General features: G+C 32.9%; 2 protein-coding genes across 5 annotated transcripts; both read left to right on the forward strand.

Annotated features, from left to right (window-relative positions):
• The first annotated feature begins 242 nt into the window (after positions 1-242).
• Positions 243-3884, forward strand: LOC112777931 (putative disease resistance RPP13-like protein 1). Its single transcript, XM_025822310.3, has one exon. It carries the CDS (start codon positions 243-245, stop codon positions 3882-3884), a length of 3642 nt encoding a protein of 1213 aa, XP_025678095.1.
• Positions 3885-10427: 6543 nt separating this feature from the next.
• Positions 10428-16854, forward strand: LOC112777043 (uncharacterized). Of its 4 annotated transcripts, XR_011877070.1 has the most exons (7): positions 10449-10777; positions 11881-12253; positions 12423-12469; positions 13884-13970; positions 14348-14511; positions 14924-14989; positions 16625-16854. XR_011877070.1 is itself a non-coding variant. In XM_072226860.1 (6 exons), exons 1-2 carry the CDS (start codon positions 10484-10486, stop codon positions 11520-11522), a joined length of 390 nt encoding a protein of 129 aa, XP_072082961.1. In that variant the 5' UTR covers positions 10428-10483; the 3' UTR covers positions 11523-11571; positions 11881-12253; positions 12423-12469; positions 14348-14989; positions 16625-16854. The 4 variants fall into 4 exon arrangements, 3 of the variants coding, with proteins under 3 accessions (XP_072082961.1, XP_072082962.1, XP_072082960.1); XM_072226860.1 differs by lacking the exon at positions 13884-13970 and adding an exon at positions 11427-11571 and having other exon boundaries at positions 10428-10777; positions 14348-14989; XM_072226861.1 differs by lacking the exons at positions 14924-14989; positions 16625-16854 and adding an exon at positions 11427-11571 and having other exon boundaries at positions 10428-10777; positions 14348-14484.
• The last annotated feature ends 245 nt before the right edge of the window (positions 16855-17099 follow it).

Raw genomic sequence — 17099 nt, forward strand, 5'->3', positions numbered from 1 at the left:
ACACCACTAATATTTTTGCTATTTAACAATGTGTTGCTTCTTTCAAACAAGAATTTAACTAATGGAACCGAATTTTTTATAGTTACCTTGGAGACTGATACCACGTGATATCATGTAGGACGCCTTCTTTGAAAACTTGATTAAGAAAACCCCTCTATTGAGTTCACTACACCCTGCAACCATTGTTCTCTTACCTTTCTCTGCAAATCCGTTCACTTTTCTGTTGTTGTTGAGATCATATCATGGCTGGTGCACTTGTTGGTGGAGCTTTTCTTTCTGGCTTCATTAACGTTGTCTTTGACCGTTTCCTTACAATGGATGCTATCAACTTGGTCTTGGGCAAGAAACTTGGCTCTGACTTGGTTCAAAGGCTGAAGACTGCTCTGTTGGGTGCTGAAGCTCTTGTTGCTGATGCTGAGATGAAGCAGTTTGGTAATCCATCTGTGAGGAAGTGGCTTGATAGTCTCCGGGACGCTGTTTACTGTGCTGAGGACTTGCTCGACACTGTCCTCACCAAAGCCGTCACTCAAAAGGAGGAAAGTTCTTCCTGGTCCCTTAGCTTCTTCATCAACCGAGATAGAGATGACATGGTAGACAAGATAGAAGGGGTAGTTAGAGGAATTGAAGATCTTGGAAAACAAAAAGATTTCCTTGGTCTTGAAAAGATTCCCACTGGTAGCTCATCATGGAGGACTCCATCCAGTTCTCTCGTAAAAGGGAGTGTGTATGGCAGGGAGGATGACAAGAAGGCCTTAATCAAGATGCTGAATGACAACAATGATCATCACTTGTTTGTGTTTGCTATTGTTGGCATAGGTGGGATTGGTAAAACAACTTTAGCCCAATGGCTGTACAACAATGCAGAGTTGATGGAGGGATTTGATCTGAAAGCATGGGTTTGCGTTTCGGAGAAGTTTGAAGTTGTTGAGACTACAAGGAATGTCATAAAGCAGATCCATGGAGGTACTTGTAGTCTCGATGATTTCAATTCCCTTCACAATGCTTTGAAAGAAGAATTGTCCAATAAGAAGTTCTTTATTGTTCTTGATGATGTTTGGAGTGATGATGGTGACAAATGGAGTAATTTTATGACCCCTTTTCAACAAAATGGGAGAAAGGGAAGTATTGTTCTTCTGACTACTCGGGAGGAAAATGTTGCTTCCGCAGTTCAAAATTGTCAGCCTTATTTTCTCAGGAAGTTGTCGGAGGATTATTGTTGGTCAGTGTTTGCAGAAAATGCATCTTTTCCACAGTCAAATGGGAGAGCAGCACTCGAAGAAATAGGCAGAAAGATTGTCAAAAAGTGTGATGGCTTGCCATTAGCTGCAGAAACACTTGGTCGCTTGTTACGTACTAATCATGATGTTGAGGAATGGAACAAGATACTAATGAGTGATATTTGGGAATTTTCGGTGGAGAAGAGTAAGATTATTCCAGCATTACTGATAAGTTACTTCCATCTTTCTCCATATTTAAAGCGTTGTTTTGTTTATTGTGCTTTGTTTCCCAAGGATTTTGAATTTGTGAAACATGAATTAATATTTTTGTGGATGATAGAGGATCTTTTACCATCACCAAAGAGAGGAGAAAGTTTAGAAGAAGTTGGTTGTGAGTGTTTTGATGAACTAACTTCCAGATTATTTTTCACCAAGAGTGAAGGCTTTGATGATTATTTTGTGATGCATGATCTCTTGCATGACTTAGCAATATTCCTTGCTGGAGATTTCTATTGCAACTCAGAAGAACTTGGTAAAGAGGAGGAGATAAAGATTCAGACTCGGCATTTGTTTGTAGATCTAAGTCATTGTAGCTCAAAACTTTATAATTCTATTTCTAAAGTAGAATCTTTGAGAACGTTATTATTGTTTGGCAATTTCTCGTCTCCCAACTGCAACATTGAAGGGGCAACATGTGAGATATTATCAAAGTGTAAATACTTGAGAGTTTTATCCTTTAGAAAACTTGATGAGGTGCGTAATTTAATAGGAAAATTGATCCATCTGCGCTACTTAAATCTCTCTTGGACTGATGATATTAAGACCTTGCCAGAGTCTTTGTGTAACTTGTGTAATTTGCAAATATTGAAGTTATATCAATGTTCTGAGCTAACTACGCTGCCTAGTGGTTTGCATAACCTTGTGAATCTGCGGCATCTTGATATTAGAGGAACTTCTTTGAAAGAAATGCCCAGAAAAATGAGCAAATTGAATCAGTTGCACGTTTTAAGTTCCTTTGTCGTTGGCAAGCACAAAGACAATGGAGTTCAGGAGTTAGGAGGGATGGTAAATCTTCATGGATCCGTTGAGATTAAGAAGTTGGAGAATATTGTTGATGTGGAAGAGGCAAAGAGGGCAAAGATAATGGATAAGAAGCACATTGATGAATTATGTTTGAAATGGTCTTCAGGTGATGATTTGGTTTCAAGTACACAAAAAGAAAGAGACATCCTCGATAACTTGCAGCCGCAGAATGGGTTGAAAGAGTTGAAAATCAAGGGATACAAGGGTACAATATTTCCAGATTGGTTGGGGAACTGTTCCTACGAAAACATGACACGTGTATCTCTAAAGTCTTGCAACAATTGCTGCATGCTGCCTTCACTTGGACAGCTGCCATCTCTTAAGTCCCTGCGCATTGAAGGTTTCGATCAGCTGAGGAGTATTGGCGAGGAGTTTTACAAGAATGGAGGAGATCATCATTCTTCGCATATTGCACCGTTCCCCTCACTGGAGACTTTGGTATTTCATAACATGGCATGTTGGGAGGTGTGGCACGTATCTGAGTCGGAAAGATTTCCTCAACTTAGGAAGCTTGAAATAAGAAATTGCCCAATGTTGAAGGAAGAGATGCTTAATCAGGTATTCTTCAGAATAGTTTCTTCTTTGTCGGATGTTTCCAAAGTTCGCAAACTACGTATAGGCGATCTCTTTATAAACCGGCAAACCGAGGCCATGTTTCTTAATGGGGGTACTTTATCAATTAGCGGATGTGAATCTGTGATGGAGTCTGCATTGAAGGCAATGATCAGCATCAACCATCTACGTTGCCTCCAAGAAATACACATCTTGTGCTGTAGAAAACTAGAATTACCCCAGCTACGACAGCACAAGTATGATTTGGTAGAGCTAGTAATACATGACAGCTGTGATTCACTGACCTCCTTGTCGTTGGATGTCTTTCCCAATCTCAAGAATCTCCATGTAAAACGGTGTAGGAATCTGGAATCAGTGTTAATGTCAGAGGCACCACACGCTGCTCTTCAACGTCTCTCCATCGGTTTCTGCGACAAATTAGTGTCATTTGCAGGAGAAGGACTGGCTGCACCCAACTTGACTCATCTTGAAGTCACGTGGTGCTCAAAGTTGGAGGCATTACCATGTGACATGAAGAGTCTACTCCCAAGTCTACAGTCTCTCAACATACAACGCTGCCCAAACATTTGCAGGTTGGCAGAGGGTGGTTTGCCGCCTAACTTGAAATCACTTGAAGTGGGAATTTGCGAGGAACAAATGAGGGATCTATCATGGATGACCAACTTGCACGCCCTCACTCATCTTACAATTTCAGGTTATGGGTGTAAGAACATAAAGTCATACCCAGAGGTGGGTTCGCTGCCTTACCTTCCCTCCCTTACTACTCTCAAGATATGCTTCTTCGATAATCTGGAGACATTGGAGTGCAACGAGCTTCTCCGCCTCACCTCTCTCCAACAACTACACATTGATTGGTGTCCCAAGCTGGAGAATATGGAAGGAGAAAAGCTGCCTCCCTCTCTCTTACTACTTCAACTTAGATGGTGCGGTTTGCTGGGAGAACAATGCAAGAACAAGCATCAACTAATCTGGCCCAAAATTTCCAACATCCCAGGCTGTGTTTATTTTTAGAGATCCAAAATGTATAGTAACTAAAGAAAATCAGCCAAAAACAGCCATAACCTTATTTAGTATTCATTAATTGTTGTGACAATTAATTAATGCTAAATAAGGCAAATTTTTGCTGTTTTTTTTTTGTTTACCTAGTATTACCCTTTAGAGATAAGACACTGAGAATACTAATAATGGACACAACTTATTTTTTATTTTTTATTCTTATTAATTTTTTATAATTATATTTTTGTATTATTATATTTTTCGTTTCAAATATTTTGAATGAAAAAAAAATGAGAATAAATTAGATTTTTATAATTTGTTCTAATTTATTACCAAATAGAATACAAGAATACAAAAGTTTGTATCTCTATTCTTTTATGTCTTGTTTTCAATATATTTTCTTATCCTATTCTCAAAAACAAATGTTGCCTAAAGTCGTCTAAACAGAGATTTATGAACAAGTAATTCTCTAATCTTCGTGATTCAAACATGCACAAGTCACACTTATTAACACTCATATTTTTCAATAAAACTAGAATGAGAGTTATAAATTAATGATAGTATATAATAAATATTAAAAATAGTTATGTTTTGTAGAATTAAATTAAATATGTGTAAACTAAAGTTAAATTTAAAAGGTGTTTTGTTTAAAATAATTTATAATACAAAAGATTTGGATGTTGGAATTGTACAAAATGATATTTTTATTTTGTGGTTTAATTTTTGCATTTGTTTTGGTTGATGGACTTAGTCTTCTTATTATGTGGCGCTCGTCCTCCTTTTTCTTTATTGGTTATTGTTAGAGTTGTTGCTTTTTTCTTTATGTCGTAGATTCTTGTGAAGACATGTTCTTTATGAATTGTTGAGTTGTATGCATTTTCTATTGTATTGTTTGTTTCATCTTTGCATGTATGTACTTCTTTCGAAGATGTGTCTTGAATTTGTATGATTTTCTTTCTCTTTTATCTCTTGATGTGCATGCAGCTTTCCAATGACATCTACAATAAGAAGAACAAACATGTGTAGAAATTTTTTTTAAATAAATTATTTTTAATATGATTAATTGAAATAGTATAAAGTGAAATTACCTGTGAATATTTTTTCTTTGACCCACTCTATCAGAAAATGTCTCAAGTGATGCAAATTTAAAATAATGTTAAAAAATGTTCAAAATTGAATTTTTAATTTCTTTCACAACAGTTGTGAGTAAAAAGCTTGCTTTCATTGTACCTTTAATTGGTCTATACAAATCATTTGCATTTTCTATTTTTAAAGTTTTTATAGTATAGAATTTTTCTTCTTGTAACAAATGTTTGAATTTAATTTGTTCATCATATTTCTCCTCACAATTACATGAAGAGATGTTCCATACAGTGTTAGTAAATCATAGTTAATAATTAATTATAAAAAATTAATTATACTTTTTTTAAGTTATTAGAAAAGAAACAATGACTAGCATATTGAAAGAAGTATAATTTTAATGATATTATAAAGTATTATAAAATAACATAAAAAGTATAAAAAATAAAAATAATTAAAGTATTTTTTTCGTAAACTCAATTTAAAAATACAATAAATATGTTTGTTTTGTACATTTTCATTTAATATAATCATTTCTAAGCAAAGAGACTCTTCTTCATTTGTGGGTGTTAATAATTAATTTTAAAGTATTGTTGATTTTTTGTTTTTTTAATATGTTTTTGTTTTGTTGTTTTAATTATTTGAAACTATAAAATTAGGATTAATTGAATTCTAAAATTTGATTAATTTAAAAAGCTATTTTTGTCTAATCAAATAAAGGAAGGATGTTTAAGTCTTTTTATAAAATTAAATAAATAAATATTTTTTATTTTTATTTAATTCAAAGGGTGTTTTAATAAAAGTAGTGATATACTATATATTTAAAAAAGAAAAATTAAATGCTGACGTGGAAAATAAATTCCACATGTCTTATTATTATTTGTCTATATTTTAAACGTATCGGTACGTATGAATTTATCATTGTACCTTAGCAAACACCTAAAAAATAATATGATAAACTTATCCATCTACTTTTATATATTAAGAATAGATACATTGCATCTACAGAGGAACATAAGAATTAATTACCATGAAATAAAAACTGAAAGACAACTAATATCTTTTTTGCGTATCCTGCCCTTAAGAATTTCTTTAGATATATTAAACAATTGGATGAATCAAATGTACTGTTTTTACTATCCTCTGCAGGTAGCTTCTACCGAGGTACAAGTGTCCAAATGGCTAAGATTTCAGCACATAATCTTTATATAAAACAAACCATACTTACATTACCTTCATTCAATCAAAAGAACTGATTTCTGTTTTAGCTTCAGGTACGTATAGTTACTCTATTCCTCTCTGCAATTTACTTCAGGTTGCAGAATATGGCAGGAGAAAAGCTTTCTTTTTCTGTTACTATTTCAAATTCAACACTGTCCTTTGCCCAGCAAACGCTACAAGAAGAAGAGTTGCAGCTAAACTCTTTATGAAGGTAACATAAACTTGATGGATCTAGAGGCATTGATCTTTGAAGCTGCTCTATCTCGTAGCATTTCTTATGAATACCAACTCAAATAGATTTTCCAGGGGAATCAACAAATAGATAACTGCTATGGTCGAGGATCTACTTTTTTATGGATTCAACCTTTAAAATGTGCATTAGGCAGCTTCTGTGGCAATTGCAACTTGGTGAGCATGTAAGTACTTTTGTAAAATTTTGCATTGCGGTATTATTATTTTGTGTTGTCTCAATCTTTTCTCAAGCTGAAATTGTCCCTTTCGGTTCTGTTTTTGAAGCTTAAAAAGAATAAGAGGAATGCTAGGGGCCAGCAACTTTTGTGATTTGTAGCCATCAAATAGCCATCAATGATGGTTTTAATGGTGTGAGATTGGTGTGAGATTTCATCCAATGACTCACTTTTCTTTGTTGGTTACATGCTGGTCAGAATTTAACAAAGTTGCTGGCCCCCTAAACTTTTCCAAAGAATAATACATCATTGTGTATTTATCTAGCAGGTTATGATCATTTTCCTTTGTGTGAGGCCCAAGCCAACACTTTTTGGAGAGTCCCTCTACATCACAATTAGTGTATTAACCTGAACAAATGAATAATGATCGGATGGTTAAATTCTTTTCTGGTTTACTTGGAGTTCTTCACTCATAGTCCTTCAACTTTGAGGTGTGATTGCAATCCGAGCTCTCTAGCCAAAAAGTTCGTAAGCAACAGTCGCCTATTGTATCATTGATTTCACCATTTAGTTTATGCCTTTATGTTCTTGTACAAGAGTTCTGCATGTATGCTTAGGAGTGCTTGTAAGTTTTGAGACTTGTTTGTAGCTTTGATTTGGAAAATAGTGAAAATTTTTACCTTCCCGTGGTTTTTTTTTTTATCTCTCACATTGAGAGGTTTTTTCGCACGAAAATATGGTGTTCTGTTTTTCTGTCTTCTCTTCAATTATTTGCTGGTACTGGTGCTTCCATATTATGCCTTTGACAGGTTTAGTTGATTCCCACCATGAATGATCATTTTACAATGTTAAATATCTTGCCTATGAATTATATTGAGGTGCATTCTATATAACTAGCAGCTTAATGTTTCCAAATTCCAAATGTGCACGCAAGTAGGGGAAATAAAGCCTTGGAGTCTAGCTTGGTTAAATGTATCATGTACCTTTCATTTTGTCTGCATTCTCTCTCTCTCTCCTTTTTTTTTTATAAAAGAAAGAAAAGAATTAAAGAAAACTAAAAGCAATTCAATTTGACTGTACTAAACTCAAGAATATTGAAAATAATGCACCAACTATTAATTATCTTAAAAGGTTTTGATAGGTGTATACAAGAACTACTCTCTTCCTTGAATAAATGAAAGAGAAGAATCATCCTCTTCCAAAAGGAAATTCAGTTCATTAAGAAAAAATCTATTAGGATCATTTTTGTTACTTGTGCTGCATAAGTAATAAAAATGACAAAGCAAGCTAGAAAGACCAAAATAGGAGAAATGAATGGATAAGAGTTAGTCTTCCGAAGTTCCACAATTGATTAAAAAAATGTCAATATTCAACAGAGCTAAAAATATTATTGATAAAAATAAATCGATAGAATTACTCTACTTTGTATGTTAAAAAATATATTATTATAATGTGCTAATTACAGTCGTTTGTGATATTATTTACAAGGCACATTCTAAATTCTTTTATGAATTTGCTGCTATCTGTTTATGTCTCTACCTTTCTAGGAGATAACAAAAAAAATATTTCCTCAAACATTATGAGACATTTGAAGAGACTGGCAATTATGATTTTACTGAGCAAGAAAGTTTTTAAATGGTATTTGATTCAATCCCCTTCTCAATACCATCGATTGCTTTCTAACGCTTTTGTAATTTATCTTAAAGCATTTTTCAAAGAGAAATTATATTAAATGTTTGTTATTTGTGTTGAATGAATATTTTAACTTCCAACTCTTCATAAAAAAAAATAGACATTATGATATTTCTTACAAGGTATGTGTTTGGAAATCTCAGCTGTCAAAAAAGAATTTAGAGTAGGTAATAGGCCTCTAAAAAAAATTTAGAAGCAAGAATACTATCAAGCATCAGCAAGAATTTTAGCATTATTGAATCTGAAGCATTTCTAACATATCATTTTTTTTTCTGAATTGAACCACTAATACCATCAAAATAATATTTTTGCCCTCACAGTGAAGATGCAGCAGCAATGCACACAACAATATGTCGCTTAGAAAAAAGAGAAAGCTGTGATAACAATACGTTAAAAAATAGAATAGCACTTGATATACTATAGGCATTATTCTCTTAAGCATTTGACATTATGGAGGATTATATAAATTTCTACAAATAATTATGTGTTATTTTCCTATGAACTTGTCAAATACCTTTGTTTTGACAAAGCTATATTTATTGTTGCTATTACAACCTCAAGTCAATGTCAGGCCCCAACTTACATTGGAAGTTACAGATACACACATTCCTTGGCCTGCTTGTGGTAGAGATCAAGATATAAGAGCCTTTGAAGATGGCTGGATCAACTATTCAATTAAACTAACCTGACATTTTACCAATGGACCTCTAGACCTTAAGTAGTTATCAGAAATTGTAAAGAAAGTGGAACTGATCATAATAACTATTTAGTTGCTTAGTTGATACTCCTTAGCAGATAGCAACATAAGTAATTTAAAACAGAAAAAAGTAAGGAATCCGAACTCGAAAATATATAACATTGCAGAACTCTTGTCAAGTGAGAACATAATCAATTCAGTGGTATGGGGAAAATTTATTATTGAGGAATAGACTAACATGAATATTTTTTTGTTAATTGTCCTTCTGCCAAGAAATTATGAGAACTACAAAGCCTACAAAGTAAAAACATCTTTGTAAAAGATTATCAGGGATTGATGGCTTATTTATTTCTTCCTTTTCTTTTTTTTGACATGAAGATACGAAGGTGGCTGCCATGCTTGTGGATTCTGCTGGATTGTCAAGCTTCCCAGATCGACTTTGAATATCATGTGATTTCTTAAACTTCGCACCTAGTCTAATGACTTAGAAATATAGTGAGAAAAATATCTTATAAGAAAGATGAAACCTTCCTCAACTTACAACTTTTGTTACTTTTTTCAAGGAATCAAAAACACTATTATGAGTGCCAAACAAATTAGCATTAAGCATCCATTGCCAACATTTTAATCACCAATAATTAACTCCATTACAAAATTCATTTCATTGCATACATTATTTTATTTTATTAAAAATAATAATTTTATGCGTATTTTGTTATTTTATGTTTCTAGCATCCTTGTATGTTATCTACTAAAAAAATTGAAAATTTGTGTCTTTGTTTATGTATATAATAGAGGAAAAAAAGAAAGAAAACTCTGCCACCAAATACATGACTCTGCTTAATAACTACTTGTAATAATTCGAATACCGTAACTCTTCATATAATACTGAGTAGTAACTAATATGTTATATACCATAACTACTTTTTATTGAAGCATTAGAGAGAAACTAGTATAGTAGTACTTTTGAACCAACTCCAATAACATAACTGAAAGTTTTCACAAGATGCAATTATGTTGCATCCATCAATCAAATAAAGCGGAATTTTTTTGCAACAAAAAACAATAGCCAAAACTTGCCTTTTACATTCATTAATTGTTGTTAGAATTACTGAATCCTAAATAAAGTAAGTTTGAACTGTTTTTTCGTCTCCTTAACATTAACGCAAATAAAGTAGAATCAAGGATAAAGTTAGTGTGAGCCAGCTGGGAGGACTTGAAGTGAATCTTCTATTAATATATAATAAGAATGTAGTTGTGGTCTTTACTTGACAAGTGTAAAAGTGTATAAGCGAAATGTTTGACAAGTGTTAAAACAACAAAAATTAATAAAATAATAAAAATTAAATTAAAAATTCTGTAATATAAAAGAGTATTAGGCGGGAGTTCAATGAAGTTCAAATTCAAAACCATTTTGTTCCACTTCCAGCTGTCTATCACTTTAAAAATCATTGTTTCTTTCTCATCCTCATATATATGTTTGTTTCTTCAATGAGAAGAGATGGTCAGAGACAGAAATGCAGTATTTGGCATGGAATAGGTGGCGTTGGCAGAATAAAGACTTCCTCCGGCGACGAAGAAGGGTTAAGGGTGAGAGAGAGAAAGACAAAACGAAGCAGAGAAGAGGAGAAAACACGATGGAGGGAGAAGGAGAAGAGGGTGCCGACGAACCCGCGTCCAATGTAGAACCGCGTTGCAACTGCTCCTTTGCAGGCAGGCAGCAGGTGCTGCGAATGTCATCGTTACAATGTTGTTGTACAGATTTGGACCTTGAGGTTGACGAGAGTGGTTTCGGTTCAACTAGAAATGAGGTATTTAAAATCTTTCATGTTTCTTTACTATCTTTTTCTTTTTGGTTTCCTGGAATTTTTGTTTGTGCTGCAAAAAGTTTGCAACTTCTCCAATTGAAATTTAGATTATAAGTGTGTAATGAATTTTTGTGCAATTTTTGGTCTATCTACCAAAAAGGAACAACAGGGGAAAAAATAAATTTGTGTGGTATGAACGGCTTCTGTGGGGTTGAAGCCTGAGTTCAGGAATCAGGATCTCTCTTATTTGCCTCTGAGTTCCTTTTATTGTCTCTAATTTGGTTCAATAGTTAGTATTATGCAGTGTTGTTTTAAAATCCTAAGCTGTGTAGTTGTGTTATCTTTAATCTTTGCTGGATCCTTAATTGCAGTTTCTTTGATATAAATCTCTTTTATTAACAAGTTAAACAGAGTGCGCATTTTTAGTTTTGATAAATTTACTCATAGTAGTTACTTTCGTTTTTTGTTTTTTGTGCTAATATTTATGTGAAGTTGTATGAAGAAGCTTTTAATAATGAACTGATAATGAACCTAAAATAAAGTGTTATAAGAACACTATAATCAGTTGTTATGATTCGGAGATGGTTGATAAGGAGAAGTATGTTCTTTTATTTGATCACTTTATCATTAATTGTTTTGAGAAATTATCCAGGCACCTGTCCACTCAATTGCATCAAATGCTGGAGCCAAGGGTGCTGTAGTTGTTGTAAAACTATTGGAACAACTGAACAAGACAATCCTGATCTAAGAAAACTATGGAACAAATTCACTGGAGTTTCAATGGAGCAATTATAAGAGTGATTATGATTGTCTCACTTTTTTAACTGGAGTTTCTTTTTTTTTTTCATTATCATTGTCTCTTTTTTAATTAAATTGGATGACTTACTATTGATTTCTGTGTTTTGTTGTTCATCAGTCATAATTTGATCTTCGCCATTAAAAAATATTTATATTAATCACAGCAAACTTTTGTTGCGAACATTAGCTTATAAGGGTTGTTTGCTTCATAATAAAGTTAAAGCTATTAATTATTTTCTTCTATACACCAGTGCCTCAGTTTTTGAAGGAAGTAATTTTTGTTTTTACTCCATTGTTGTAATGTATAGTCTGCTGTGATGGAACTGATGGCAAAGTAACATGCTCAAATACCTGCTGGAAGACAGGGAAAGCTGTTTGGGATACGATGATAAAGAAGACTGCTACATATCAAGACAGTGTCAAGCTTTACAAGGAAGAATTTGAAAAAACAAAATTAGCCCTGATTATAAGTGTATGATAATGATACTAATGAAAGTGAGTATTTTGGTTTGGTTGTGAAGAAGAAGAAATCACGACGGCGAAAAAAGGAAGTATGACGGAAGAAGGAGAAGAGGGCGGCGACAATGGAAACTGATGGAAACTCAGCTTATTCTGTCCAGTCAGATGCAATTGAATATGAATCATATAAAAAGCTCCCCATAGGACTGTACCCAGACAGAGGTATTATTCTATCATTTCATTTTTGGGTTTTCATTAAATTTTGTTATGCTTTTTGCTATCCTCTTTAGTACTCTTGATTATTCTATTTATTTGGGTTTGTTGATTACAGCCCTTATTCTATAACATATAGAGAAGAAAGAATAATTTGGTTTTGGATATTCTATAACAGATAAGTTTGGAGCAATGAAGATCATCAAGTAATGCAAAAAAATTTCTGTAAGATCATTTTTTCACGGTTGTGTTTGTGTTGATCAGTTTTTCATCTATTAAATTTGTTCTTCATTTGGTCAAAATTTGTTCTCCTGCAGATCGCGCATACCCTTCCAGTTTCACTTAATAACATTGGAGGTGTATTAATGGGAGCCTGTTCTGTATTAATGGGAAACTTTTGGGATACGCATACTACTGACAGGGGCGGAGCTAGATAAAATATTAGAGGGGGGTCAAAAATATTTATACAATAAACTAAGACTAAAATAAAATTTTAGGGGGGGCTAAACTGAAATTTACATATAATTTACATGTAAAAAATTAAAATTAGGGGGGGCCATCGCCCCCCTTTCCTACCACCTGGCTCCGCCCCTGACTACTGAAACTCTGTTTGAGTCTGGGTAGCAGATATATCGGTAGGATTATCTTTTGCCAATCTGTTATTTTCAGCGGCAATTTAATTTTTTTGAGTTTAAGCCATCATTGACTTACTTCTTGGTGTCATATATGTATTAGGTAGGTAGCATTGTGGTCTTTTACAATTTTGGTTAGCTGAGCTAAATTGTTCATTATGCTATGTTTGGATCTTGGTGATGACTAATGCAGATACAGTTAGTTTACGGTGTTCTCCAACTATTGTGCAGAAAAAAAAATGGCCCCTTATAAATTTATGCTGAAAGAAGAGAAGAGAAGAAAAAAATACTTACTGCACAGATGGATGCACTTGGTTTAGGCACTTAGAAAAAATGCTGAAAGAAGAGAAATACAAACCTTTCTTAAAAAAGTTTCAGTATATGTTACTCTATCATAGTTGTACCAATAAGATATGGGTTGGGAGGATGATTTTCTTTTCTTTTATCTGAAACAGTATGTTGAGCTTTTTTATTATCATCCTATGTTTCCTGGATTACAGCATTAGCGTACTCTTTGAAAAATTGAAACTCTTCAACAATGAATATGATTCTTAAACTGGGTGAAATTCTAAATGCTTATATGAAGACAAATGACAAGCTAATGCTAACAATGTTAAGGTAAACTTAGGTAAACATAAATAGTAAAATTCAACTCAAATTCGATTCAGTGAGTAAACATGTAAACTTTAGAATTTGATACCCTATCAGTATCCACTACATCATTGTAGTGCCAAGTTGTGGCTGTTTGTATAGGTTTCTTAATCAGAACCAACGAATGATCCAATTTGTGTTGCTGTTTATGTTCCAATACTGATTATTTGAAGAGGATCTGAAGTGTGTGACTGTCGAAAACAAAAAATTGGCTGAAATGCTCTTTATGCTTTGTGAGAACTAAAACTGTTATGCAGTGCTCAAAATTCAGATTATTAATCACTTTTGTTACCATTGAGATGTTATTCATAAGGAACCTTATTTGAATGATTTCCACTCATTACAATGTTGTGTAGTTAGTTGGAGATGATCTCTTGATATCTAATGCAAAACGCATTGAGAAAGCAGTACTAGGGTATGTGTGTAATGCTCTTCTTCTTAAGGTAAGTGATTAAAATTCAAATGGACTTTAAAGGAGTTCCTTTGTTCTCGCGTTTTCTTCATAAAATTAACTGTATTTCATTAATAGAGGTGTTTATATCCAAAGTTTGCAAAAAGTTGCTTCTGTGTGCAAATACATTAGAAAATATTGTTCACAAATTTTTTAGTCATATTAAATAACTGTTGCCTGAACTATTTTTGATAAATTTATTTTTCTTAATTGCTATCTTGCTATTCTTTTCTTGCTGTTCTTCCTCTACTATGGATTTCTATAGTATTTTATTTATGCATTTTGTTTTTGTCTATACATTTGTCTTTTACTTTTCTCTTTAAACGTGTAAAAAATTAATTTTAATTTTTACCGTAATTATAAATACAGATAAAAATTCAAAAACAACCAATTAGGCAGGACCTAGAAGCTACTCTTTGTTGTGATGTACACTGTAAGGATGTAGGAAGAAGTGAAGAACCCAATTCTCAGCTAACCAATGAACAAACCACTGCGGCTGCAACGCTTTCCTTCATTCAAACTTCAATTTTGTGGTAATGGCTACTAGACAGAAGCGCAACTATGAACTTATTGTTTTGTTAAATTTATATATAACCTTTGATGCAATTTCTTTTCCTCCTGTAAGTTTGTGACTTAAAAAAAATATTTATTAAAAGGAGATTGGAACATGAAATTAAGAAAGAAAATAAAGCTCAAACAGATTGACCTTTGTTGTTTTTTTTTTTTCTTTTCTTTATTCTCCATTGTCTAAAATGTCAATTGCTGACATTTTTGTATCATCCAATAAACTTGAAAAATATATATTTCATCATTTAATAGCATTGGGAAGAACTAGAAAAGATTTTGGTTTAATTAAATTGAATTTTGATGAATAGGAGCAGTTTATTTTTTGTTTGCAGCTTAAACATATGATGCTTTGATGAGATGGTTTCATTGTGATTTTAGGGATTAGGGAGGGAATTCCAGTGCAGCTTGCTCATGATGGCTTGAGAGTCCTGGCAAACTTATAAGGTAATAATGCTTTTGGATCTCAATTTTCATTTTGCTCATCTAGGTCAGTACTTATCGAACTAGGATATGAGATGTTCACTATGATCAATGCAATGCTTCTATCTCTGACATATCACCACTTTGGGGATGTATGTGCCTGTCAAAATGATTTCATCGCTGGGTTTATTATTGCATTTTAATTTTCTAAAATTTTCCCTTATAAATTCTAAAAGTAGATGACATCTAGGTTGTGTTTGCTGAAGAAGATAGAATGGGAGTGGGTAGAAAATGTGGTGAAATCTTTATATTGGTTAATCGAAAGTCACTTTGGAATACTTCCAACCTTTAAAAGCAAATACATACGCGAGGTAAAATTTAAATGCATACATTCCATTTCCTTCACTAGAAATATATTTTGGTGTTCCTAAGAAGTATCTATCAAGTAATTTTCAATGAAAATTTGCTTTGCCTCCTAAAACAAGAAAATCTGTATTTGAACAATAGCTATTATTAGGATTTTGAAGAAAATCTGGTGCAACTTCCCGACTAAATATGCCACAAGCTCCAATGGTTTAAAGAAACATTATGCTTTTCCTGGGAATTTTTTTTTTTTCTCATTTTTCTTTTGGTTAGATATCTACCTTATGTCGATTTATTCTCAAGGTGCTTGCTTACATGGTGTTGATGAGCATTGATCTTTTGTTTTTGTACTTTTTTTATATTCTGATGTGTCCTCAATTTTTTTATTCAATTGTAAAAAAATATAAAGTCGAAGATTATTTTCAAACTGAGGATGAACTTCAAGAATGTGATATATCTCCATTATACCATAAAGAAATCAGCTCATTGTCCAAAATTATGTATAAATGGTCCTTTTGGTTCCGCTTCTCAAGACCATGTAAAGTATGACATTGTGGTACTGTCTACTGATTGGCTTTGGTGTTGCACCCACCACTTCCATTAGCATTCGAAAATATGTAGCTACTACACATTGATCATGTTGGGGCTTTTATATATGTAGTCTGCTTTCTATTTTTTTTTTATGTTATACTGCATAGTACTAAAATTCAATTTGAAGACCATCTTTTCCATTAAGTAAACACCAAAATTTTGATATTTTACATTTGTAATAAAGCAGTTTCAGATTATACAATAGCTTAACAGAGGATCCACTTGAAGCATATATTTGATTAGAAGAGAGCAAAACTGCTTTGATTGGTTTAGAGATATAATGAATGAATTTTACAACTTCAAACATCAATAAGGAATGGCTTAACTTGACTGCACAACCTTATTGTCTCATTCAACACTTAAGTAATACCGTTGAGATAAGTAATATCATGTCAAACAATTGATACAGGGACAACATCAGTTATGTCATGATATGATATACTCAAATTTTTTAATTTCTAACTATTTTTTAAGATGTTATCACTCTTCAGGTTGCATTAGATTTTTTATTTTGACCAGTAAAATAGTACCTATTATGATCAACCATTTTAAGCTGTTTATATGTATGCTTTTGCCTATAATTAGAGTCATTAAAACGAGTTAAAACTCACGAGATAATTTATTAACTTGCCAGAAAAAGGTGAGTTGAACCAGCAAAACATGTATACATATGTGATGATTAATATATCTTTTTTATTTTAACAGTGAGGGATGCATTTGTGCAGCGGAAATCGAGGACAAGATTAGGTGCTTAAACTTTTGTTTTTTTTTTTAAATAAGATTTGGCAAAGGCATGTAAAATATGTACTTTAGTTTGGAGATTCTTGGATTGTTCAAAACCAGTGGAGTTTCTGTTGCATCTCTTTGCTTGCACTAACAATGTTGTTAATTGTGATGTTTGTCTGTTTCTGGTATTATATCTTCACCTTCACCTTCCTTTTATCTTCTAAGATAATGCCACAATCTTCAAGCTAACACCCATCAGCTAAAAAATTGAGGACATGGAGAAAATACCCTTTTTAAATACACATATGGAAGAGGGAATCAAAATAACTACATGAGTGATGAGAGCACTTTGACTTTAGGAGTTCGTTACAAAAAAGAGAGATAAATAAAAAATAAGTAGCATGAGTGGGATAGGTTCACTCAAGAATACATTGAGTTAGAAATTGAAAAGATC

The sequence above is a fragment of the Arachis hypogaea genome, chromosome 19 (assembly GCF_003086295.3).
Source record: "Arachis hypogaea cultivar Tifrunner chromosome 19, arahy.Tifrunner.gnm2.J5K5, whole genome shotgun sequence".
NCBI lineage: Eukaryota > Viridiplantae > Streptophyta > Magnoliopsida > Fabales > Fabaceae > Arachis > Arachis hypogaea.